A 22,783-nucleotide genomic window follows, 5' to 3' on the forward strand; every position below is an offset into this window, starting at 1 on the left:
TTCGCTCAGTAAGGTGTTCCACCTCCACGCCTCACAGGTCCAATGACGTCATATAAATTCACGCCCCAGAACGGAGACCGGCACCAAACAGATCACCACGCCTGCATCTGCCCTTTGCTCGTGTGCTACACAAAACAATGCAAACGTCACTGAGTGTGAGCTTTGACTTGTACTGAAACCCCTGTGCCTGGCTAGGTCTATTTCAGTTCACCAGCCTTCCATGGCCATCCTTGCTATTACTTACGTATCACGAGCAGGGGTTTTCCCGATCCTCCACTGACCATAACTATATCGTAAATATTCAGCCTCTTCTGGTATCATCATTTCCGGGCTGAGCTTCTCCTCCTACGACATACATACTGCGGCACATATCCTTTGCTTTTGGGTTACCTACGAACCTACCCAGCTACTTACAGACAGAGACACATACCACACTAAAGTAACATACTCTCAACATAGTTCTGTTGAGTTAAGCACACCGAAATTATTTCCTATCCCTAATGCACACGCAACAGCTTCAGAACCCAGTCTAGTAGACACGCCAGTCATGTCCCATCACGAACCTTTCAAAGCACTCTGTCCGACGGAGTGGAAAGCCGTATCCACAGACTCGCTACCGGCCACCCTCCGCGACACATTCGCTCATGCTCAAACTATTGTCGACAGCATCCCCCTTCCGCCTAACGTCGCCAAAGCCGCCCATAGTGGTGCGGCCCAGCAAGGCCGGGCACGGTCGAAAACAGAGCCATCGGGCGGCACCTCGGTTGCCCTCAATCGAACTCTGTGCCCCAGTACTCCCCTCGGATGCGCCGACACGGCCAAGAAGCTGCATAAGGAATGGCGTGAGGTCAAGATGAACCCGCGAGACAACCCGCTTGCGATTAACGTCTACAAGCTAGGTGCCAAGGATGGAAAGGGCACCTGGTTCGCCCGACGGAGCGTGCACGAGGGAATATCGTTTGACAAGTTCCGGCTCGGGCTGGAGAAGGAGTTTGGCGAGGCGCTGCGGGCCCGCGCGGCAAAACCTGATGCTGGACCTGGCGCGGGCAACGTGAGGGGAATCGGGGCAGAGAGGAGAGTGGAGCAGGAGATCGTCGATGGAGTGGGCAAGGCTGAAGGTTCGTCTAATATGATGCCATGTCTAGGAGAGACTGAGAAGCGATAACAAAATCAGACAGTAGTTACTGACTCTGGCCCGATGTTACAGTATACCATCTTTCGGCCCAGTTTCCGGGTCCAACAACCCCTCGCGACTTTGTCACTCTTCTTCTCACTGCTGCTAGTGGCGGCAATGAAACCATCACAAGGAAAGAAAATGGTGTCCCTCATGCGCCGAGACAGTTTGTGGTGGTATCAAAGCCATGCGTGCATCCCGAATGCCCACAGCGCCAAGGATTCATTCGGGGACAATACGAGTCTGTTGAAATAATCAGGGAAATTCCAATCGAAGTCCCGCTGCGCAAAGTCCGATCATCCGTCGACCTCAGTAGGGAGGAAGTCGATGAGATCAGTAATGCCGAGAAGAAGGCTGCGGCTGGGCGCGAGGCTCTGTTGAACACAGCGCAGAAGGCCGGCGCCGTCGCAGGATCTGTCTCGGCCGGCGAGACTGACGACGAATCAGACAATAGGTCAACACACAGCGATGTTGGCACCATCAAGAGCGCTAACCGTGGTATTAGTGTCCGCCCTGAGACGGATATGGCGGTTGAATGGCTCATGGTGACTCGCAGCGACCCGGGCGGTAGCGTGCCTCGGTTCATGGTCGAGAAGGGCACTCCGGCTGGCATTATTAGTGACGCCGCGAAGTTGCTTGATTGGCTTGCCAAAAAGACCCCTGAAGAACTGGAAAGGTCAGACGAGGAGCCAGCTCAGCAAGAACAACAACAACCAGAGGCTGAGGCTGACAAGTCGACCTCAACCTTGAATACCGGCGACTCCACCACTGCGACCGCAAGTGGCTCCGACAAGCCAGTTGATAACCCGACAAGTAACCTCGTTCCGACTTCTGAAGCACAGGCTGAGGATGAGCCTCCGATTCAGCCGGCAACTGGCCTATATGGCATGATTACCGGCGTTTTTGGAGTTGCTGGTTCTGTTATATCCTCGCGGCTCAGCAATCCGTTAGGGGGGTCCATTAGAGCTACCGACTCTGAACCAGACCTCGACGATCAATACCGCGACGACAGTGACTCAGAGTCGGACACAAACTCTTTCAAGTCCTTCAGCTCAGATTCTCAATCTCCGCGAAAAGATGAGGGAAACTCAGACGGTCTCTCTGGCTCTATGTTGTCTATGGACACGGAGGATACCCTCCAAAAGGCCACGTCAAACTATTCTCAGGAGTCACAGGGCTCTCAGACACCAAAGATTTCCTCACGCACCGAGACGCAGAATGAGAAAGAGCTCAGAAAGCTACATGACCGCCGCCGTCGAGTCCACGAGAAAATTGCCAAGATTCAAGAGCGATCCTCTACGAAGCGTAACGGTGATAAGGAAAAGGACGAGCGTGAGATGGCCAAACTCAAGGAAAAGCACGAAAAGGAGCTCGCACGGCAAGAGGAAAAGTACCAGCGGGAGTTGAGAAAGATTGAGGAGCGGCGCCAGCACGAAGAGAGGAAGGCGGAGCAGCGCAGGAAGAAGCAGGTCGAGCGGGAGGAGAAGGCCAACATAGCCCTCGAGCTCGACCGCGTCAAGGCGGAGAGGGACGTCGCCCGTAAGCAGATTGATATTCTCAAGGACCAGATCGGAGAGCTCCAGTCGCAGAATACAATGTTGGTAGCGACTCTGGGCAAGCATGGCTTGCTAAAGGGTGGCGGCAACGAGGCCTGGAGGGACTTGCAGGGGACGAGCAATGCAGCTGCTGTGGCGGAGGCGTGATGCGTACTGAAAGATTGCTGACTGACGAAACGTGCTACGAATTTCTAAATTATGATTGCCCTGGGGGACTGTTTCCTGTACTAGGTTTATTTCATCGTACTAACCATCAAAATGCTAACCACCTGCACATATATCTAACTGATTTTCTTCGCCTGCAACAAACCTTGCTGCCTCAAGTGTACATGAGTTGGTGGAATGTACTGCATATTGAAGTGATTTATTAGCACTATCGGGGTTTTCTTGTTTAATTGCAGGTGGCCTCATCTTTCTTCTCGGCGCCAGTGGCTGACATTCTGTTCGCTTACCTCGATGAAGTTAGAATAACTTCAGAGCTTCCCCCTTGTCCGCCTCGTACCAGCAGCTTTGCCGTACCTGCACAACAAATTGAAGAATAACTCTAAGAAAGCTATAATCCACTAGAGGGTGATGATTAGGTAGGGGTGAAGCGGAACCGGCAGTTATATTATAAACAGTGATTTTGGCCTTGTTCGTTCAAGATACATGTCGACGCTGTCAACAGGACAGTTCCAACGCGGACATTTTCAGATCTGAGAACCTAAACTCTTGATATCCGACCTCAAAAAGCCCGAGCAGTGTATATTTTCTTCGAGATATACGCCCTGTTTGCCATTTATCAAACAGCCGTGGTGGCCATATCAAGCAACGTCCCATGAACACCAGCCTTTCTGCACGCGGCCAAACACTCCGCAAGCAGCGACCGCACCTGCTCATCCCCAGAAAGCCTCGTGATCGCCTCGGCGACCAGCAAGTACCTGCAGCAGATGGCAAAGACCTTGGGCTGCGACGTCCAGCCCAGCGGCCCGTCGCTGTCCTGTACCGCCTGGCTCGTCATGGCCTCGATGCCCTCGACGGCCCACGTTTTCAGGTTGGTGATGGTGGCGTCGTTGCCGGCAGCCTCGACGTCGAGGGCCTCGAGGGCGCGAATCCACCGCTGGGTCTCGCGGACCTCGTCGATGAAAAGGTTCTGCTCTTCTATGACGAAGAGGGACTCGTCAAAGGTCAGAGCCCCGCGGAGCTCGTCGTGGGGGCTGGTTGTTGATGAAAAGGCCTTGCTGGTGTTTGCTTCGTCCATGGATGGGTAGATCTTGGAGTTGCCTGTGAGTCTGTGGGCTACGTAGTTTTTAAATTCTTTGGATGTGGGCATGATGGCGACGACGCGCTCGAGCAGCTGAGGTGCAGCTTCGGTTGGGACCAAGAGCTTTCCTAGGACGGGAGCGGCGGCGGCGGCGCCGATGTCTCGTACCTCCTCGTCGTCGTCGTTCAGGGTGTCGTAGAGTGCCAGCAGTAAGGGCAAGTAGGTCTCGGCTTGGCGGGTCGCGCACCAACTGCCCACTGCTGCGGTGAATGACTTGATGGCGAGGGCAGCAGATTCTCGGGTATCGAATGCCTGTCGATAGATTAGCAAAACAAGACTAAGACTCTGCCTTGTAGCTCAAAATCGGACTTTACTGAGTGTATGTTTGCACCTACGTTATCGTCATGGCCAGCTTTGCTAATGATCGTTGACCAACACCTCAGCTGATGCCCTAGTTTCTGGCTTGCACCGTCCTGTCCTGCATGAAGACACAAAGCAGCCATCATAGGCCCGCTCGCCCTGAGGCAGGCCTGGAAGATGGCTGGGTTCATCTGGCAGCTTTGGATGGTGCTCCACAGGGCGCTGAGATCCTGGGATGCAGGGAGCAAGTCCAACTCATGTGCCGAGACCAGGCTCTCCAAAGTAGCAGCGATGTTGTTGAGCAGTGCCACCCTAACTTCTTGATCGCTATTCTTCATGGCAATGTAGATGTATGCATGGCACAGTTGGGACGTGACTTTGACATGGTTGGTAGCCTTCCACAAATCGGGCACTGCCTCAATCATGCGGGCAGCGGCGTTTGTGTCCACGGTGCACATTTCGAGCACCGCATCTCTCAACTGATCCGGATTGCCGACTTGTGTGGCCCTCTGGACTGCTTCAAGCCCGCATTGAATTCGAAGGAGCGAGGCGTCTGGTGTGCTTTGTGCTGGGTTCAAGACCAAGGCCGGGTGATTTGCGTTGGCCAGCGGGGATACTGAGTTGCCCGACTGGCTGTCGATATGTGACTCAGACCTTCTCAGGAGCAAGCAAAACAGATCGAGATGAACAGTCTGAACTTGTGGGCAACGCTGATATAGCTCAAGGTCGGCAATCGACTCAATCCCAGACGACAGGCTGGCAATAACGTCTGCTCCTCCCCATTAGTAGGTTATTCAAGCATGTATCAAACTCAGGGCATACAGCTGGCTCTTACCACTGCCGAGATTTTCTTTCTCCACCAAGAACTTGATAGTAAGTAGAGTGCCGTGTAGCCTATTTGCAGAGGTTTTGGCCCTTTCCAACAGGCTGATGATTTCTTTCATGTGGTCCATAGATACCAGGAACGAGCTCAAGGTACGTGCTGCAATTTCCCGGACATGCCAAAGGTGGCTCGCCAAGTAATCGGAAACCAGAGAGTAAAGTTGCGCCCTATGAGAATCTGGTGGTCCTGCGCGACGGATGATGTCCAGTGCCGGGAACACAGATTCGGCGGCCCTCCGTTGTGATTCTGTGTCTTGCGCTTCTTGGCCGGACTGCAGCAAGCTGACAAGAATACCTGCGAGGGTTGAATATTTGACGTATGATATCCGTATCGTTCTGCCATCCCATCCGGCCTCGAGCAGAGCTTTGCTGTCGGCGTTGCCAAGAAGAGAGTCAATGACACTCCTCAGGAGAAGTAGCCCACAGTTTCGGATTGCCCACCTAGCTAAAGTCAGTCACAATTTGACAATTGGTATGCTAATTACCTACCGATGTGGAGAAGACTTCATCTGGATTGGGTAGGTGGTAAACAAACAAACTAGACTTACAATTCGGATCGAAGGCTGTTTGTGGCGACTTGGAGGAAGGTCGGCAGGTACTTCTCAGCTCGTACGCTCAGCAGTGAGCTTTTAAATACGTCTTTGATGCAGTTAAGAGCATGCACCTGGGGGAGGTTGGAGCCGTCCGTCTCAGCGACCCGCGCTGGACGCTGTGCGATCTCTCCTAGCTCTGAAATAACCTCATCAAACGATGGTCGGGAGGCGTTCGCCGCAAGGATGCCTGTCATAAGTGCCGGAATGCCTGCAGAGCGGCGCGTTGTCGATACTTGGGCAAAGATGCAATCAAGTGTGCCCTGAATAACGTTGAAGGTGTGAGTAGAACGGCCTAAAGGGCACAGCACAGTGACACATTGCTTACCTTGTACCAGGAGAATAGGAGCGTCTCTTCCGCTGGAGCATCTGGGGATGTAACGGATGGGTCTTCGACAAGCTGACAGCAAGTGATGAATGTGAGAGATACAGTACTAAAAGCTCCTCTGTGCCTAAGACTGGAGAGTTGCTCAAAAGTCAAGTTGCCGATCTGCTTGAAAATATCGCCTGGGGGACATAAAGTTCCTTTGACACGGCTGAATCTCAGTGGAGCAATTATCAGGCGCATTGTGTTGCTGAGAGTAGTGATAAACCCCCCTTGTTAGTCACTGGATATTGGTTTGACAAATCGAGCGTTGCATTGTATTGAGAGGTTTGTTTGCCAAGGACAAAGGGGAACATACCTAGACTCGTGTATAGCCCTGAAACTGTAGCTGAGCAGCCCTTTGGTGTCTAGCCCCTGAGCCTCTTCCATTTCTTGTGGTAAGTGGCCTTCCGGGGAATCGTCGCAAAGAATAGGCTTCACGACATTCCATATCTCCTTTGAGCATTCGACAACACGACGCTGGATCGGCACCAATCTTTCCAAATCTTCAGCCGAGTACTTGGCTTTGCTCAGAACCTCCCATGCGCAGCTAAAAGGAGAGAAAGAGTTAATAGACCGAGATCAGCCATTTTTGATGCCTCCCAAATGATCAAGAATCTCACCTGATAGATGCAAAGTCTCCATGCACAGGGTGCTCGACCACAGCCAGTGCAATATCTCTCTTTGCCACCGCCAATTTCATGTCGATATCAGCTATGGTCTGGTTGAGAATGTCCAGCTGCTGTTCCAGCGAACTAGCCCAGCTACAGAGCAGTCCCTGAAGACGTGCCGACCCATCGCCATGGTCGGCTCTGCCAGTGCGCGAAGCCATGGCGGCAGCCTGCGCTCTGAAATCGCGAACCAGGTCAACTAGCTTCATTGAAGAGTCAGGTCTCGTCTGGACGAGTGATTCGACGTCTTCTCTCGGGGCCATCATAAGCAGCGAAATTGCCGTCTCGCGCACATCGGAAAAGGGGTCGACGACAAGGTCGAGGATCGAGCGTATCCACGAGTAGTCGAGGAAGATGGATTGTCCACAAAGCTCCTTTCCAAAATTAAGGACTTGAACTATGGCCCGAAGCGCAGTGATGTGCCGCTGGTACGAGGCCGTTGGCACGAGCTCTCCGAGGAGGAAGCTCATGTACCACTTGGAAAAGTTTTCGTGCTCCTGTATGACTTCCTGACTGACAGCAACCTTTGCGGCGGCATTCTTGGCTCCTGCCTTCTCACCACCGGAAGCGGTGCCCGCAACGACTTTTTGGCCAGCAGTAATGGTGCCTTTTATTCTCTGAATCATGGTCTTGGTATATACGAGGGCTTCTTGGCGGAAACCTGCGCCAGGGTCCGAGTGATAAGCCGGAAGGTGAGTCTTTAGCAACGACAGCGCTTCAGCCGGGTACGGTTTTGTACTTGAAGGAGAAGTAGCCAATAGTGACAGTGCCAAAAGTCGTATACGTGGCGATGGATGCGAAAGAACGCTTTCCATGACTTTCACATCAAGCACAATGTACTTTGAGGACTTCTGGAGACTTGAAGAACCTGAGATAAAATATTCTATGTTACTACGTAGGCCTATATAAATCACTTTTTGACTCGACATACCTGGGTCTTCCACCAAGCCTGACTTCTTTCCCACTTCGAGCGCCGCCAAGCGTAGAATGGCATCCATGTCCAGCTCGTTGTGATCGCTACGGGATGCCTTCTCCGTGGGCGGTCGGTTGAGTATGTCTAGAAGCTCGAGAGACCGAGGCCGGTCCGTCTTGAAAAGAGGGACAAATATATAAAGCTTGATGTTCTCCAAGATGGCCGGGTTAGCACGCAATTCTTCGTGTAGCCAGTCTAGCCACGTCTCAACGGTCAGCTCGTGGAGACTGCCAGATTCTGGACCAGCCTGAGCAAGATCCCGTAGTGCCCTGAATACAGTGACAATGAATTTGCCTGCAACTGAGCAGACATAGTGGAGATACATCCAAGAGACGAGGGCACTGCAGAAACGTCTCCAGAGTTCAAGGTCCGAAAGCGACGCCACTGCTGGCTCTACCTCTCGATATGTGTTTGCAATGTCTTCAAGTTTATACACCGACCTGACGAACAGATGGTTCAAAGAGTTGATGCATGACTTGACCAGGGGTCTTGTTGACTGCCTGGTGATGATGGACACCAGGCTGATCAGCATGTGCCTGCGGATGGAGGCCGCAGTCTCCTGATCCGGGTTCTGTCCGGTGAGAACAGTCAAAAGGTCAAGGACCAGCTTCATGGAGCGATGCTGGTCCTTTTCGTTCCACTCAATGTAAAAGTCGAACAGCTTCATGGCCGTGGGCTCCGAAAAGGCCCATGCTTGAACGACAGCATGACGAGACTTTGTGCAATGCTGAACAAAGCCGCACAGCTTTGTGCAGGCTAGCACAGAAGAGTGCCTGGGTTGAGAGGCCCCAAACAAGAGCTGGTCATAAAGGTCTTGAGAGTGACTGTTCAAGGGGCCAGGATTTTGGGTGCGTGTTAGTAGGTGAGCGAATGGAGTCTGTTGGATTATCCCAAGCCTTTGAGATAGTGTAGTAATTTTGGAGGGGTAAAAATGAAGAGCAACGAGATTTTGATTTTGCAAACAGACAAAACTCACGCTACCAGCTCGGATTCTGGCTGTTCCTCAAGCCATGATATGAGTGAATTGGCATTGACCTGGGGATCTCCCAGATCAGGCTGCTGGTTCGTTTCAGCCATGGGAAAATTTTGGCCTCCTGCGATGCGAACCGTCACAGCTTTTGAACGAAAAAGATATTCAATCCAGTTTGGAGTGAGTGTTGTCACTCATAGTCAATCGCTTTCGAATTTCCTCAAATGTGGATTGAATGAGAATAGTACCCACTTAATTCCCCAACATGGTTAGTCAACGTAGACTATGGAGCCCACACGGACCAAATCGCGCCCGTCATCGCTGTTCTCATCCCGGCCTACCGGGGCGCGCTGGCTGATTTTTTTTTCTACACAGAGAATCATCGTCACGAAACAAGTTGACCTCTTCCTAGCTCCTGCATTTTTAGCTTCTACAATATTCTCTTCCCGCGGCACCGGCATCCCGCAACCCCCTCAAAACGAAGCTCGTTTTCTTTTGTTTTCTTTTTATCCTGTCTACTATTTAATAAAAACAAATCAAAATGGCCTCCTTTTGGAACTCAATAACAGGGAACAAACCCGAGCCCAAGCCCTCCTCGGAAGCCCCTACACAGCAACACACCTCGGCGCCAGCCTCGACCCAGAACCCATTATTCGACTCATCACAACCCCAAGGCGTCGATGCTTTCCTCGGCAGCTCTGCTTTCACGGACCCGTCAGCGCTGCACCCGCTAGCAGGCCTCAACAAGGATGCGCTCGAGTACATCACCCTCGAGGACTCGACCCTTTCAGATTTGCCCGGCTCGCAGTCCGTCATCCCCTCGCGAGGCTGGTCCGACGACCTCTGTTACGGCACCGGAATCACGTACCTTGCCGCGCTCGGTGTCGGTGGTGCCTGGGGTGCGCAGGAGGGTCTGCGTAGGTCGGTCGGCCAGCCGCCCAAGCTGCGCCTCAACTCTGTCTTGAACGCGGTCACCAGGCGAGGACCTTTCCTCGGAAACTCGGGTGGTGTTGTAGCTATCGTCTACAACTTGGCCAACTCCTACTTTGGCTACCTTCGCGGCAAGCACGACGCTGCCAACTCCATCGCTGCCGGTACGCTGAGCGGCATGTTGTTCAAGAGCACTAGGGGTCTGCGGCCTATGATGGTTTCCGGTGCTATCGTCGGCTCCGTTGCGGGAGTTTGGGCTGTAAGTACATTGAGGGAAACAAATGCATCTAGGAGACGGCGTGGTGGTAAACTGTTACTGACAAATGTAATCAATCCAGGTGGCACGGAAGACCTTCGAGAAGGGGTCTGAAGAGGAGATCGCACACTAAATATGCCCGTTGTACTTGGAATCAAGACATCGCAGCGAGCAACAGCCTTCGACTCAATCATACACAATCCGACACCCAGGCCCATTCACCTCCTGGCGTGTCTTGTACAACTTTTATATACCCACCCGGACCATGGGTGTTGATGACATATTAATCCGGTTACCTGCTTTTTCTTACTTTGAATACAGAACATGGCGGTTCTGGTGGCCCAGCGCTGGATTACAGCAAAAAGCCTCGTCGTTTTTCTGCGCTGTTGGCACATTTTAGACGGAGGGTTGCGGGAACTCGAAAAGAAGCTGGTGATCTCTACTCCTCTCTGGCAACTGTACACTAGACTGGGGGGTTTGTATGCATAGAAAGCGCTCGGTCGAGCGTCGGGGCGAAGGGCAAGGGGCGTTGGTCATGTCAATGAAATGTGATTGACTGATATTTGTTGTTGCCTTCCTATGATGTTACGTCTGAGTACGGGGCTGAAAACTGGTGATAGTGACAATTTTACAGTCGGTCAGCCCCTGACCAAGAAGAAATCAGGTTGGCTTTTGCCTCCGGCGAGCCCTATTACTGAGACATGCTGCTTGTTCAAGGTAACTCCAGGTACCTACCTACCTAGGTAGGTGGGTACATAGGTAAGGTAGATAGGCAGCCTTAGTGACGCAGATGGACCAAGCAGGCGCGACTGTAAACCACAGAAAGTCCTTCCGGCTGTATGCCCACACAGACAGATCTTCAAAGGAGATGTCTCTGGGCTTGGCCTCATATAGGACTCGCTGATTGATAAAGACGTATTCATCTCGCACTCTCACCTGTTATGCCTCATTGATTCTGACAGAGTCCAACAGCCTTATTAAAGACGACATCCTCAAATCTCTCTTTGTGTATATCAACAAAATGACTTTCCCAGGCAACATCACGCTCATCTACATCGACAGGACCGACCTCTTCGGCCCGTTGGAGAAAAGAGCTCTTGCTATCCCACGGGGCATCAGCTACGAAAACTTCCGCGCCGTAGCGACGGCAGTGATCCGAGACTAGAAGCCCTGGCGTCGCCGTCTTGCGGGGACAGATGCGAACCAACTGCAGAGGCTTGAAGGGGCAGTTGAGGTGAAGCAACCGCCGGAGCGCATCCTCGTCGCCCTAAGCCGGCTGTACACCACGTCGCAAGCTGGCACCCCTGGAAGCCCAGGACGGCGGTGCGATGAGCACCATGCGCGGCTGTACAAGCTGGCTGTGCCTGGGGCGGAGCCCCGTTGCCGCGAGGGCAATCAACCCCACGGCGTGTTTGATGAGATGGTGCGACATCTCGAAAAGGGGACGGATGTCAACTTGCAGCTACAGCGGGTGAGTTATTGATGTGGGCTAGATTTTGAGAGGGCAGAGCCGTGGGCCATAGATGATGAAGCGAAAGAACTGACAGTTTATTACTTGTCCGGCAGCCCTGGCACCTTGACTCGGGGTGTATGGCCGACGATAACACGGACGATTTTGACATTGAAGACCACCAGGTGCTTCCGCGGCTCCCCAGAAATAGGGGCATTACCGACGTCACTTCGACTCCTGCGCCATATGAACGTTTTCTTAGCCAACAGGAAGCCCCGCTAGAGCAGAATCCGAGACTATTGGCTCCAGGAGACAGTGTTCGTCCTCGAGCATTGCAGAGTCTGACTGCACGACAATCACAGAGCTGTCAGACGACGGCTGCTCGGCTCCCTACATCAATGCCCAGAGAAAGCAAACGGCATAGACTAAACCTGAGAGAGACCTAGCTATGGTAGCCTTTGAAATTTGCGTGCGCTCGTGGCTACCATACACAGCTTCATGCGCAAGCTAAGTGCTTGCTAGTAGCTTCCAGACTTCGAACTGCAAAGTCCATGGCACAGGCAGTCGGCAGAAGATTCATTGGGGATTACACAAGCGAACATGTTGGGATAGAAATTGGAATAGCGTTTGCATAAGACTCGTTTCGAGTCTGCATTTCAAATATGAAATTAAATGTACTGGTATTATAACAATAAAGCTGCTCATGACTTCCACCGTTCCACCAAAACACAAAACCGTCCTCGCGAATACGTAGAGGTATCAATGCCATCAAACCATTTACGTCAGAGTGACTGGACTTTTTTGCTCAACAAAAATGGCCTCGTGATCAGCACGACAGCTCCCACAGTACTCCTCATGCCATTCACGGAGCGACTGCACCCGGTGCTCGTCGATGGGGCGCGTCATTCTGTGCTGCGAGTCCTCTCTGTATGGCGTCCTGTCCTTGCTTTCGTCGTTGAGCATGACCCTGACCTGCTCGCATCGCATGTTCTCGTCCATCAGCCAATTCTCCCACTCGGACTGTATCATCTCGCGCTCTATGCTGTTGACGACACGCATCGCTACGACCAGGTCGTGTCTGTACGAGCCAAGCCGCTGCCTCGTGCGCCTGATGCGCCGCGCGGCTAGCTTGCTCGACCGGGACGACATGTTTGCGCCGGCGTCTTGGTATGGTGCGTCCATGTCTGTCGAGTTTAGAATGTCGCGGAACGTACTATAACTAAAGTTGGCCAAGTAAATTCATGTCAGTAGATGGACGAAAAAAAAAAAGAAAAAAAAAACGTTTCAGCGCTTACCATTTGCTGTTGGGCGGATTCTTTGTCACACCTGCTATAAAAGAGCTTTCTGTCGCCTGGTCGAGATCATAGACGTATATGGCCTTGCTCATCATGACGTTAGGCCCAATCCCGAGACGCTGCATGAACTTGGCCGCATTCCGTTCTGCCCACCATGTCGAAGTCTCGATCGACGTGAACATCAGGTTTGTCACGACGCTAACCGCCAGCACGGCGAGAATAATGCGGTTGGCCGAGAAGATGTTGAACAACCTCCTCAATATGGCGAATGTCCACATCATCAGGCTGGAAGCGACACTCTCGGCAAAGGACCGCAGCGTCTCCCAGACCATGTGCGTCAGCGTGCGTGGCTTGATCTGCGGTTTCTTGGCCGCATTGTTCTCACCAGGCGTGAATATCACCACCTGCGTCTGATGTCCGATGTGACCGTAGACCTGGATGGCTCGTTTTGTCCGGCTGTGCGGGCCCAGCCTCCTCACCTGGTCGGTTGCGACCTCGGCAAGCTCCTCGGCGTCACGCTCGACGTCGTCCATCGCCTGCCGCTGTACAAGGCGTTTCGAAAAGGTCGGCGGCTTGGACCAGTCGACCTTTGTGTATATGGCAAGCTTGCACTTGGATTTGGCCAGGTGAGTGATTACTGTCTTAGTGACGAGCTTGAATGCCTGCGAATGCGGCAAGTGCCACGGCGTCTTGACATGCTTAACCACGTATGTAATGTGATCACTGAACACCTCGACCGTCTGCGTGTCCTCGACGTCGGCCGGCTTGCGTCGCCCAAGCACATCTCTGTAATCTACCTTGAACCTGAATTGCCGTTGCATCTTCCCATTCTCCGCCAGTTGCCAAGGTCCCTGAGAGATTTCCTTGGCTCGTCGCTCAAAGTACAACTTGGGGAAGATGAATGACTTGTCTCCGAACAAAATGTGAAAGCAGGCTTTGGCACTAATATCATAGTGTCGTTCTGCAACGAGCTGTTGCATATCTTCCGGTTCGTAAATGACTGCATGTGCTGGGAGCACGAATTTGGCCATCTGTTTTTCTTTGTCTCGCTGAGGTCGTAGGCCCGCAGCCCTATCAGGCGCCCGTCCGGCATATGTCCCATCATCAGCCGGCGTGTGAGACGGTATCTCCTCCCAGCTCTCCATGCTTAGGCTCTTTCTGCCGAGGTCTTCTTTTTCGAGGTCGACGAGGGTTTGAACGAGGCTTGAGAGATCCATTGGTTCCTCCGCCTGAAGATCATCAATAAGAAGGTTCAACCGGGTCTGCAACAATGCCAAGTCTTCGAGGAAGATCTTGATCGTGATTCTTGTGAAGCCCTTAGCGTTCATGTCTTGTCCGAGGTGCAAGAAAATGAAGTCGTTCTCCTTCCCAGGCGCGGCTGTAACCTCAGTGATGGCATCGAGTCTGACCTTGTATGCCGTCACGAGCCCCATATGGTGACCGTAAAAGTACATGTTGTCAGGGGTGACATAAACTCGGCCTCCACCTATCAGTGTCTGGTTGCGTGAGCCATCCTCAGAGGAGCTAGACCATGTTGCGTTGAATACCAGTGCTAGCTTTTCCGCAATAGGAACACTAGGGAACAACATTCTGAATTGCGCATGGTGAGGCTTCAGCTCGCTGGGATATTTTGGAGGAAAGGTCTCGCCCGTGTCGCCTTTTGAAGGATCGATAACGACTGCTCTGTCGCCGCCAACCGAATCGCTAAGGGTTTTCCGATGCAGGCTACTGGGAGTCCTGAGCTGCTGAACAGTACCCGTCGGCGACTGCACCTTAATAGGAGGCCCAAAGGGATCGTCTTCAAAAATACTTGGGGTGCTGGGTACCGGGACGTCGCCTCCAGTGCAGTACATTGCGCCCCAGAAACTGCTACCCCAATAATTCGCTCTCAGCGCGGTGGGCATAATCTGTCCTGCACCTTGGCCAACCCCGATCTCACTAAAGGCAACCACTGCATGCTTGCTGAGGCCGGTCGCTGTAGGGGGCCTGGCCAAAGTCGCCGGCGCTAGTGCTTTCGGGCGCGAAGGAGTCGTTGGAACCATCGCGGTCTGGGGTCGTGAAGAAACCAGATGGGGGGTCACCACAGCATAGTTGGCCGGCAGCAAGTTGTGGCTGGCCGATATCAAGCCCGCGATGCCACCAGACGGCTGTGGTCCTCCCTGATCCGTGCCAGATGTAAGGGCCTTCCGGTGAAGGTCGAGCCGCTGCATAAGACGAGACGCATGCTCACGATTACTCTCTCCTTCTTCCCGCGCAAGGGACGTGATTGCGCGGCGTGGTGCAGTCATAGTGGACACATCGACGCTCGGCCGAGGTGCCACTCCGACTTCCGGATTTGGGGGGACAGTCATAGTTGAAGAACGCTCTGGGTTGCCTGCGTTGTCATCCAAAGCCATAGCATCAATAGACTTTGCAGCAAACTCAGGGGCTACTGGCTGAGTGATGGAAAATGCGGGATCGACACCGCCCGGAAGGGAGCTGTTATCACGACCTAGAGTTGCTTCAAAGGCTTGTTTCTTGGCAACTTCAAACACCTCTAGCCACTCAATGAGGTCGGCTTGTGTTTCGGCTTGCAACATCAGATTCTGGGTCTTGGTCTTGACCTCAAAACAGAAGCGACGCTCTTCTTGAACGGCGGGCTTGGCACTACAGAGAAGCAAGCCAATCTCCTCGCCCTGCAAAACACCCTGAGGCGACGGCACAAGCCACCCAAATATACCCTCACGGCAGTAGTACCATCGACGGAACCACATGACCTTGGGGTTCTGTTTCCCAGGTACGCTTCTTGTGAACAGCCAACCCTGCTTCTCCGAGACGAACGAGGCATTGTCGCCGCTGCGGAGGTTCACCGGACCCCTCGATCCAATGTATGGCACCGTCGAAACGCTGTAGTCCTCCAGCTCACGGGATGGCTTAAACCCCGCGAGCGTAGGCTCCGAGACCTCGCGCCTGGCGGCCTGCAATTCTCTCTTGAGTGCGGCCTCCGAGTCCTCCAGATCCCTGGACCACCCGCGCAGGCGATCCATTTCTTCCGAGTACTTGCCCGCGATAACCGACGCCGGGTCAGACTTCTTCATTTCCTTCCACATGTCCGCGCTGATCTTGACGAGCAGCTTGTCCAGCGTGTACCTCAGCTGGGGCGCGAGCTGGCAAAAGTCCATCGACGCCTTCAGATATGTCTTGCGCGTCTCGTATAGTGCAAATGCGTCCTCGCGTAGCGCTGAGGGCTCTTTGGTCTTTGATTGGGCAACGTGACGGGCCAGCACGGCGTCAAAGCTTCGCTGCGATGATTCCAACTCCCGTTTTGCCTTGTTGAACGCGTTGAGCTCCGAGTTCAAAAAGCTCCGTATCGGGTCGGTGGACATTGCATCGATGTTGCGAGCGGAGCTGAGAATTTTAGTCCATCGCTCTCGGGACAGCTCACCGACCCTCTTGAGGGCCAGGAGAGTAAAGTCAGTGTCGATGACACCATCGGCGGTACCGGGAGCGGGCGATGCGTTTGCTAGGTAGCTGTTGATGGACTCCTCTAGGCTTGCAACATCCTGGGCGAGCCTCGAGGCAGCCCTTGAGTAACTCTCGAGCCATCGTTTGATCGCATCGACCTGGTCGCCAAAGTGGATGGCGGCGGCGCGGAAGGAGGGCGAGTCGAGGGCGGCTTCATTCAGTCCGACAGGTATCGCAGCAGTCGCCTTGGGCGGAGGAGCTGTCGCGGATGGTGCGGCCTTTGTAGGCGATGATATCTGGTCCGCCATGGCACTTGCTCGTCCTCCCGCCTTGATCGTACGCCAAATCGGCCGGGGTGCCTTGGCTTATCAGGGTCAGACGATGACGTTGTCCGATAGCTTGTTTAGTTAATAGTAATTCATTTGGGCTTGAATTATGGTTCTACCAGCCAGAGGGATCTTCCCTTAGCCTGTGTCTGTCGAAGAGACTCGTCTTGTTGCGTTTTGGTCGCTATCGTGGTCGCTACTTGCGGCACAGTAAATGATTGTTTGTCGGATGTCAGAAATGGGGGTGGGCATGGTGACGTGACGATTCACTGCGGCGGCTAGCGGAAGAGTGCATGTAATTTTAGCGCCGAAACCTGAGGCCCCGCCCGAGGACCAAGCGCCGCATAATGGTCTACTGTATTTGCATCCCGAAAGGGTTGCTTACTTTACTGGCATGGAGCTTTTATCGAAATGATATTCAACTGACTGCAACGGATGAGTACCAAGGGATCTCCGCCGCGCTTTCGGAGGTTCACTGCTACTGACGTGACGCGACCCGAGACCGCGCCGGCCGAGCAGCTACAGCCGATTTCGGAGTGGCGCCTAGGGCATACGGGACAAAGAAAGGGCCCGGCGGTGCCTATGGGTAAGGTAGGTACCTGGGTGAGTAGGCAGCAAGTAGTTCCTAGGTGCTAAGAAGCTATAGTAGGCTATAGGACTAAAGTACTGTAAATTGACTTGATGACGAGTAGTACGCGGTAGTGGAATTGACAAGTATCTTTCTTTTTGAAATGACAAAAGTGCATATCAAGGTATATTTGAGGGTCTAGGTCAATGCACTGTGACTTCGTACCTGCACCTACCAGGCTGCATTTGGAGACTGGAGTCGGCTGTGGAATCTAATGAGCCCTAGCCACCGACACCAGAGCGGCTTTGAGAATAACCTACATAGGTGGGGGTACGCAGTAGTCTTTAGTGATTTAGTATCATGATGCTGGTACGGGGACAAGCAAGGCAAGGTACGGAACGGGCTACCTCTCTCTGGGTAGCTTGCAGGCCGCCGACACGTTTTCGCAGTGGAGCCAGTCATGGCTAGCTGTCCCTCCCCCATCACCAACATCCACTTGTGGCGGAAAGCTACGTGGTAGTGCCCGAGCTTTATTCCCTAACTACCCTACATGGGCGGCCTCCCGACAAGTTACTCGGGGGGGAAAAAAAAAGATTGTCGTGGCACTACGTAAGTTTTGCCAAGCATAGCTTGTTGAAAATAGGTAGAAACATGCAGGTAAAACAGAAACATTGGCATCTCAATTGATTGCAAACCGTTCATGACTAAACATCTCCCCCAAAAACCTTCCTCATGAACTGACGTGGTTTTGCCGCAGTAAGAGCGAGCTTGGCGAGATGTCGCTGCAGCGAGCCTGGGATTACGTGGCGCCGCGCTGAAGTGTGCCAAGCATGTCCCCTGCCCAGAAGGCAAATTTTGATGAAAGCGAAGATCGCCTATCCCAACGCCCAGCCAGCTTTTGCTGTAACTGTAACGTCTCCCGTCGACTATCAGCCAGTCACTTCAATTCCCCCATTCACATGCATGCACTCTGCGACTTACTGTATAAAGTAATTTTGATTTTTTTTTCTATGGAAATTACAATCATGCGTTTCCTTTCTGGGACTCTCAAAGGAAGAGAGAGAGTGTGGTCTCGTGACAAAAATCTAGCAAGCCACGTATGCAACTGCGCCTCGATTTGCCGTGCTGGTGGGGTCCCGAAGGGCGGTTGTATACCTCCGGTCTTTCCGCATGCCCGCAGCGAAGAAGGTTGTCTCGATTTTTTTTGGGTCGATCTTGTTAGGACGGACTGGCCGCCACTACAGGGACCGGCTGGCTGCACTACTGCAAGATCTTTTTTATTTTTTATTTTTTGGTCTGCATGCACCTGTTAAACTCAGCCGAGACTCTCTGCGGGCTACGGAGTACTACGGAGATACGTACCTTTGGCCTGGTCAGTTAGCTTCCACACGTGTGCATGATAGTGTAAAATTGAGAATTTTCGGACTCGAATCAGACAACCGCCCATTCAAAAGAAGGTTACATCAAATGTTCACAGAATCTTTCTCCTCGCAGGTATGAATCCTTCCGGACGTGCCGGAGTCGAGCCTTGAACGCTGAATGTGTGTCAGACCCAACTACGTGGTACAGTAAGTAGTAGGTAGATGTGCCCCGGTGCTGGATCTTAACAGTCCGGAAGAACACTCCGGATTCTAATGGATATCATCCGACTCGGTCAGGCTTGCCGGCTAGCATTGGTATAGTCGCATATATAGTATCCTCGTTGCCTAATTAAGCCAACAAGTGATAAAGCTCCAGTGCTTGGCCGGGTCTATAGTCGTGGTCGCATACTGAGCGTGTTACAAGGTGGAAACAAGAGTTAGCGCCCCAGTAGTTCAGTGCCTGTGGCTAAAACATAGTGCATAATGATGACCGCAGTAGTACCGTACTGCGGCAGTGTGCATCGTTGAGAGCGTGGGGTAGGTACATACCTACTACTAGGTACTACTTCATACATATTTTGTCCAAAAATAGAATCGATGAAGCTTGAGCCTATATCTACAAACAGCTTTTATCGAGTACCTTGTATCTAGCCGAGTCTCTTAGCTAATAGCAAATACCTCACGCAAGCAGGATATACCTCATCCATGCCTTAGTTAGTACCAACGAGGTATTACCTACGTATACCATGTAGTTTATTATGGAGTTACCAAGCTTAAGGCCCTGCTTTTAGGGCCACACTGTACAGTGTTTACATGACTTATACGTTGGGAACTATGCGAATGCGGGGGAGCGGCTTCATGATTCGTGTGGTTCTGGCAGAGCCCCACATTGATTGTCATCACTATCCACATCCACCTTGAGCAACTCGCTTACCTTCGCTAACACTAATATCTGCCGATAACCGTACTATGGTACTATGCGATGTGATTTTCATAGCCAGCTTCCCATGACAGATTTCTGACTGCAACACTCTGTAACAGAAACCGCCATCATACTACTAGCCAAACGCCACAGGAGGCCACCCGGTTGAGGGGCTAGCCACGGTTCAAGCTGCTTACCCGATGACGACGTTGCTTTGTCTCTCCTTGCAGGAGCTTGGGGCCGGCCTTGATACTAAGTCAGGTATCCAAGGCCGTTTTGAAAGTTCTGCCATCCCCGGCTGAGTTTTCCGGCGACCATTTCTTTTCCCAACTGACAAGTGGGAAACTGATCTCAGCCCATCCCGCTGATGAAAAACAAAAAATTACGGGTTCCGTTCGTTGCTAAACAATTAATTTATCTCCATAACGCACGGAGGTTCACGACGAGCTAGGCCGGGTAGTTGTTACCGAAGGTAAAAGGTAGGTAATTAATTAATTGCTGTTCTAGGCTGGCCCAGGTATATGGATCCTTGCCAGGTCCTACCTTTCCTCATTGGGCCTTTCCTATTTTGGCCAATTACAAAGACGCTTGGGATCTCGGTCTTTTCTTTCATTGGCTTAAGGCTGACCAATCAGGACTCACAGGGGCTACGCGACTGGTCATATTCCACCTTGACAGGGTTGCAGGGAACAGAGAATAAGCATCTACAGGCTCTCGTTGATTCTGTCTAACTTACCGGCTCCAGTCCATCCCCTTTATCTAGTCCGCTTTGGGCTTGACATGCCGGCCATAGCAATATCGCGAAAGCCACCGGCGACATTGAGGGAGGGGTCAACATCGGGTTTGGAAGGGGGAAAGGGAGAAAAAAAATGCAAAATGAAGGGGAAAAAGAAAAAAAGAGTAAAGGGTGCCCCTGTAAATTTCTCTTTCTGGCAATTTTGATATGACCAATGTCGTCAGTTTTCCTGGGCCCTAAAGGGGATTTTTGCATCAATAACGATCAAATCGGAGGCAGATCACCTCCCTATTCAACTAAACCAGGCTTGGTCGAGACTTTTATGCAGTCCAGAAGCGCTGGAAGGACTAGTGGGCTTTGTTTCACGTGTGCTGATTGAACTCAGTCTCAGCGAGTTGAATATCGAATGCAGCGGAGAGCCAAGAAAGCCTCCGAGCATGTAGCGCTTCCTCAAACCGGTTGTCGTTTTGGGGCTGATATTCAAGTCTCGATCCCTCTAGTCTAGCCTGGTATTGGCATCTTGCGAGTTGCTTCCTTGCGAGATAGGCTGTGGGCGATCTAATCTCGCCAGAGGCTGATACCTTATGAGTACAATTTCAAGGTGGACGAACCAGCATCCTGATGCGCAACTGTGCATATTGATGGTTTCTGATATTACTTGCCGTGAGACGCGTCGATCTAGCGGAGACAGAACAACCCCGTCATTACTAGCAAAATCCATGACAGACATGGATAGACTAAGACCGCATGCAGACCTAACCGCACTCTTGCATGATAAGCATATCAAGGGATGCAACGCGTCCATCTTCCGGATGAATCCCAGGGTAGCGACTCACGGCGTTGGGACGACTAGACTTTTGGCTCCATTTCTGTTTTGTTGGCGCCCGGGAGGAGAAACGTAGTGGGCCGCTAATATGGAGTGGTCGCGAGTGACTGGCCCAAAGCTGAAGCAGGAGACGCAATACGGGAATGGAAAAACAAAAAAAAAACATGCGAGAGATTGAGCCATTACTGAAACTGTCAGATCTCAGATTTTCTCCCCCCATAATGATGACGGTTTGCGCGTAGTGGTGGGGGAGTAAACTGTACGTACCACGGTATGTGATATAGAAGCAGTAAATCGATTTCTTGGGTGTCGTCCCAACTACAGAAAAATAAAGAGTCGAGAGGTGCGGCGCGGCAGTCTCAGACTGCCGTCATCGGAGCAACTCGGGTGTCTGTTCTGGTGATGCGACGATCGGTTGACCCTTCCTTCGCTTTCATCTGGGGCCACTAATGGACGGGCGGCTTTCTCGTACAAGCCGTTGTCCGTGCTCAGCATCTGCTCATGTAGGTACCTAGTACTACGTATTTTTTTTTCTTTTCTTTTTTTATTTTCTCCGCCTCTGGGTAGTCATGGGATGCAGAAAGATAGCCTTGACAGCGTCGTTTTCTCCATGGGGAACTTGCCGTTACCTGTGCGCGCCGTTCATTATAGTGACGCGCTGTAATAATCCAATACTTCCAAATGCCAACTTTTACTTTTTTTTTCTATTTCCTGCTATGTTTAAGCAGTCTTGGCAGCATTTTGGTCAGTGGCGTTCCCGCCGGGCCAGAGCGACTAACAGTGCAGTAAAAACGCACTAAGGTAGTGCGAATGCAGCTTTCAGCTTACATTGTCCCCCCATGATAAAGTCTTGCAAGGTAGGTAGTTTACTACTATTGCTACTGTACTTTTCTCGTTGAACATGACGGGATCTGTTCCTTGTCATATGCAGGTTTGCAGCACAGCCCCTCCAGGCGAAGCCCGAGTGAGGCGGTAGGTTGAGGGAGAAAGTCGTAGGACCCACCAAGCCACTGTCGGCCCAACAAGCAAAGCTAGGTACTTGGGCTTTTTGTTCTTTGAAGCAACTGGCTGTTGGTATTTTTCTATCGCCTCCCTTTCGGCATCTTGGAAGTCTTTTGCTTCTATTTTTGATTAATCAATATACTTGTTTCGTCGGGATATCGCACAATCCGTCATGGAAAAGTCCCCGAACGGCAAGCGGGCAGCCCCACCAGAGGTTTTCCGTTGTGGAGAGCATACTAGCCATTAAATGCCGCCCTCAATGTTTTTTTTTTTTTTTTTCTGGGCGGCCAAGGTTCGGGGCAAATCCTTGCGGTCACTCTCGGAAATCCCAAACCCATTCCCACATCGCAGCGGCGGCCGAGTGGGCGCAACGGCGCAGCACATGTTAGCAGCATCCCACCTTCAAACTACCCTGACCACCCTTGGAGAAAACTTCATCCCCGCCATCTTGACTTGGCCGTCGTCGCAACCCCCCTACCTGGTCTTGTGTGTTCATCAGCCTGGGGAAGTCCTTGCGGCGACAGCCGTGCAGAGATGACCATGGAACACGCTAGCGATTCTTTCCTGTTCTCCGTTGACATATCTGTCGTTGTTTGCTGCGAGTTCCTGACAAGAGAGATTGACTCGGCGATTTGTGGAGCAACTGTCTTTGTCTTTTGCTAGTGAACGAACCTGCGTGCATGTATGCGTAAGATACTTGTCAAGCCCACAGGAGCAAGTCAAGTGGTTTAACATGTTGTTATCCCTTACTCACTTACCAGCTTGCCAGGTACGAATAGTTCGCAGAGTAAAAAGTCACATGAGATCTCCGCAGCGAGCGGGCACTTCAAGGGTATTTTTTTTTTCTTGAGTGGTTTTTCTTGCCCACGCTTTGCCTGTCAATT

The 22,783-nt window shown here is 52.1% G+C and overlaps 6 protein-coding genes across 6 annotated transcripts; 3 read left to right on the forward strand and 3 right to left on the reverse strand.

Annotated features, from left to right (window-relative positions):
* Positions 1-172: 172 nt before the first annotated feature.
* MGG_08883 (uncharacterized protein) lies at positions 173-3,136 on the forward strand. Its single transcript, XM_003713861.1, has 2 exons — positions 173-1,118; positions 1,208-3,136. Exons 1-2 carry the CDS (start codon positions 548-550, stop codon positions 2,875-2,877), a joined length of 2,241 nt encoding a protein of 746 aa, XP_003713909.1. The 5' UTR covers positions 173-547; the 3' UTR covers positions 2,878-3,136.
* Positions 2,884-8,970, reverse strand: MGG_08884 (uncharacterized protein). Its single transcript, XM_003713862.1, has 9 exons — positions 8,790-8,970; positions 7,772-8,637; positions 6,793-7,708; positions 6,489-6,719; positions 6,134-6,380; positions 5,764-6,068; positions 5,169-5,656; positions 4,369-5,102; positions 2,884-4,285 (listed from the first exon to the last, which is right to left on the reverse strand). Exons 1-9 carry the CDS (start codon positions 8,888-8,890, stop codon positions 3,512-3,514), a joined length of 4,662 nt encoding a protein of 1,553 aa, XP_003713910.1. The 5' UTR covers positions 8,891-8,970; the 3' UTR covers positions 2,884-3,511.
* Positions 8,971-9,142: 172 nt separating this feature from the next.
* Positions 9,143-10,638, forward strand: MGG_08885 (mitochondrial import inner membrane translocase subunit tim23). The gene is made up of 2 exons (XM_003713863.1): positions 9,143-9,972; positions 10,052-10,638. Exons 1-2 carry the CDS (start codon positions 9,325-9,327, stop codon positions 10,100-10,102), a joined length of 699 nt encoding a protein of 232 aa, XP_003713911.1. The 5' UTR covers positions 9,143-9,324; the 3' UTR covers positions 10,103-10,638.
* Positions 10,639-10,943: 305 nt separating this feature from the next.
* MGG_14760 (uncharacterized protein) lies at positions 10,944-11,843 on the forward strand (the record flags this gene model as incomplete). The annotated part of the gene is made up of 4 exons (XM_003713864.1): positions 10,944-11,107; positions 11,183-11,440; positions 11,536-11,671; positions 11,782-11,843. The coding sequence occupies exons 1-4, from the start codon at positions 10,991-10,993 to the stop codon at positions 11,841-11,843; spliced, it is 573 nt and encodes a 190-aa protein (XP_003713912.1). The 5' UTR covers positions 10,944-10,990.
* Positions 11,844-12,013: 170 nt separating this feature from the next.
* On the reverse strand, positions 12,014-17,409 carry MGG_08887 (uncharacterized protein). Its single transcript, XM_003713865.1, has 3 exons — positions 16,870-17,409; positions 12,715-16,762; positions 12,014-12,638 (listed from the first exon to the last, which is right to left on the reverse strand). The coding sequence occupies exons 2-3, from the start codon at positions 16,464-16,466 to the stop codon at positions 12,197-12,199; spliced, it is 4,194 nt and encodes a 1,397-aa protein (XP_003713913.1). The 5' UTR covers positions 16,467-16,762; positions 16,870-17,409; the 3' UTR covers positions 12,014-12,196.
* A 1,683-nt stretch (positions 17,410-19,092) lies between these two features.
* MGG_15602 (uncharacterized protein) lies at positions 19,093-20,155 on the reverse strand (the record flags this gene model as incomplete). The annotated part of the gene is made up of 5 exons (XM_003713866.1): positions 19,093-19,148; positions 19,348-19,388; positions 19,533-19,580; positions 19,879-19,898; positions 20,072-20,155. The coding sequence occupies 5 exons, from the start codon at positions 20,153-20,155 to the stop codon at positions 19,093-19,095; spliced, it is 249 nt and encodes an 82-aa protein (XP_003713914.1).
* Positions 20,156-22,783: the final 2,628 nt, after the last annotated feature.

The sequence above is a fragment of the Pyricularia oryzae genome, chromosome 2, assembly GCF_000002495.2.
Source record: "Pyricularia oryzae 70-15 chromosome 2, whole genome shotgun sequence".
In the NCBI taxonomy this organism is placed as follows: Eukaryota; Fungi; Ascomycota; class Sordariomycetes; order Magnaporthales; family Pyriculariaceae; genus Pyricularia; species Pyricularia oryzae.

Excerpts from the sequence above, each read along its gene's own strand:
- MGG_08883 (XM_003713861.1), top strand. The coding sequence starts at position 548 with ATGTCCCATCACGAACCTTTCAAAGCACTCTGTCCGACGGAGTGGAAA. Across the intron at positions 1,119-1,207 it reads TGGAGTGGGCAAGGCTGAAG|TATACCATCTTTCGGCCCAG; the intron begins GTTCGTCTAATA and ends CCGATGTTACAG.
- MGG_08884 (XM_003713862.1), bottom strand. The coding sequence starts at position 8,890 with ATGGCTGAAACGAACCAGCAGCCTGATCTGGGAGATCCCCAGGTCAAT. Across the intron at positions 6,720-6,792 it reads GGAGACTTTGCATCTATCAG|CTGCGCATGGGAGGTTCTGA; the intron begins GTGAGATTCTTG and ends CTCTCCTTTTAG. Across the intron at positions 5,103-5,168 it reads GAAAGAAAATCTCGGCAGTG|ACGTTATTGCCAGCCTGTCG; the intron begins GTAAGAGCCAGC and ends GGGGAGGAGCAG.
- MGG_08885 (XM_003713863.1), top strand. The coding sequence starts at position 9,325 with ATGGCCTCCTTTTGGAACTCAATAACAGGGAACAAACCCGAGCCCAAG. Across the intron at positions 9,973-10,051 it reads CCGTTGCGGGAGTTTGGGCT|GTGGCACGGAAGACCTTCGA; the intron begins GTAAGTACATTG and ends TAATCAATCCAG.
- MGG_08887 (XM_003713865.1), bottom strand. The coding sequence starts at position 16,466 with ATGGCGGACCAGATATCATCGCCTACAAAGGCCGCACCATCCGCGACA. Across the intron at positions 12,639-12,714 it reads AATCCGCCCAACAGCAAATG|TTATAGTACGTTCCGCGACA; the intron begins GTAAGCGCTGAA and ends GGCCAACTTTAG.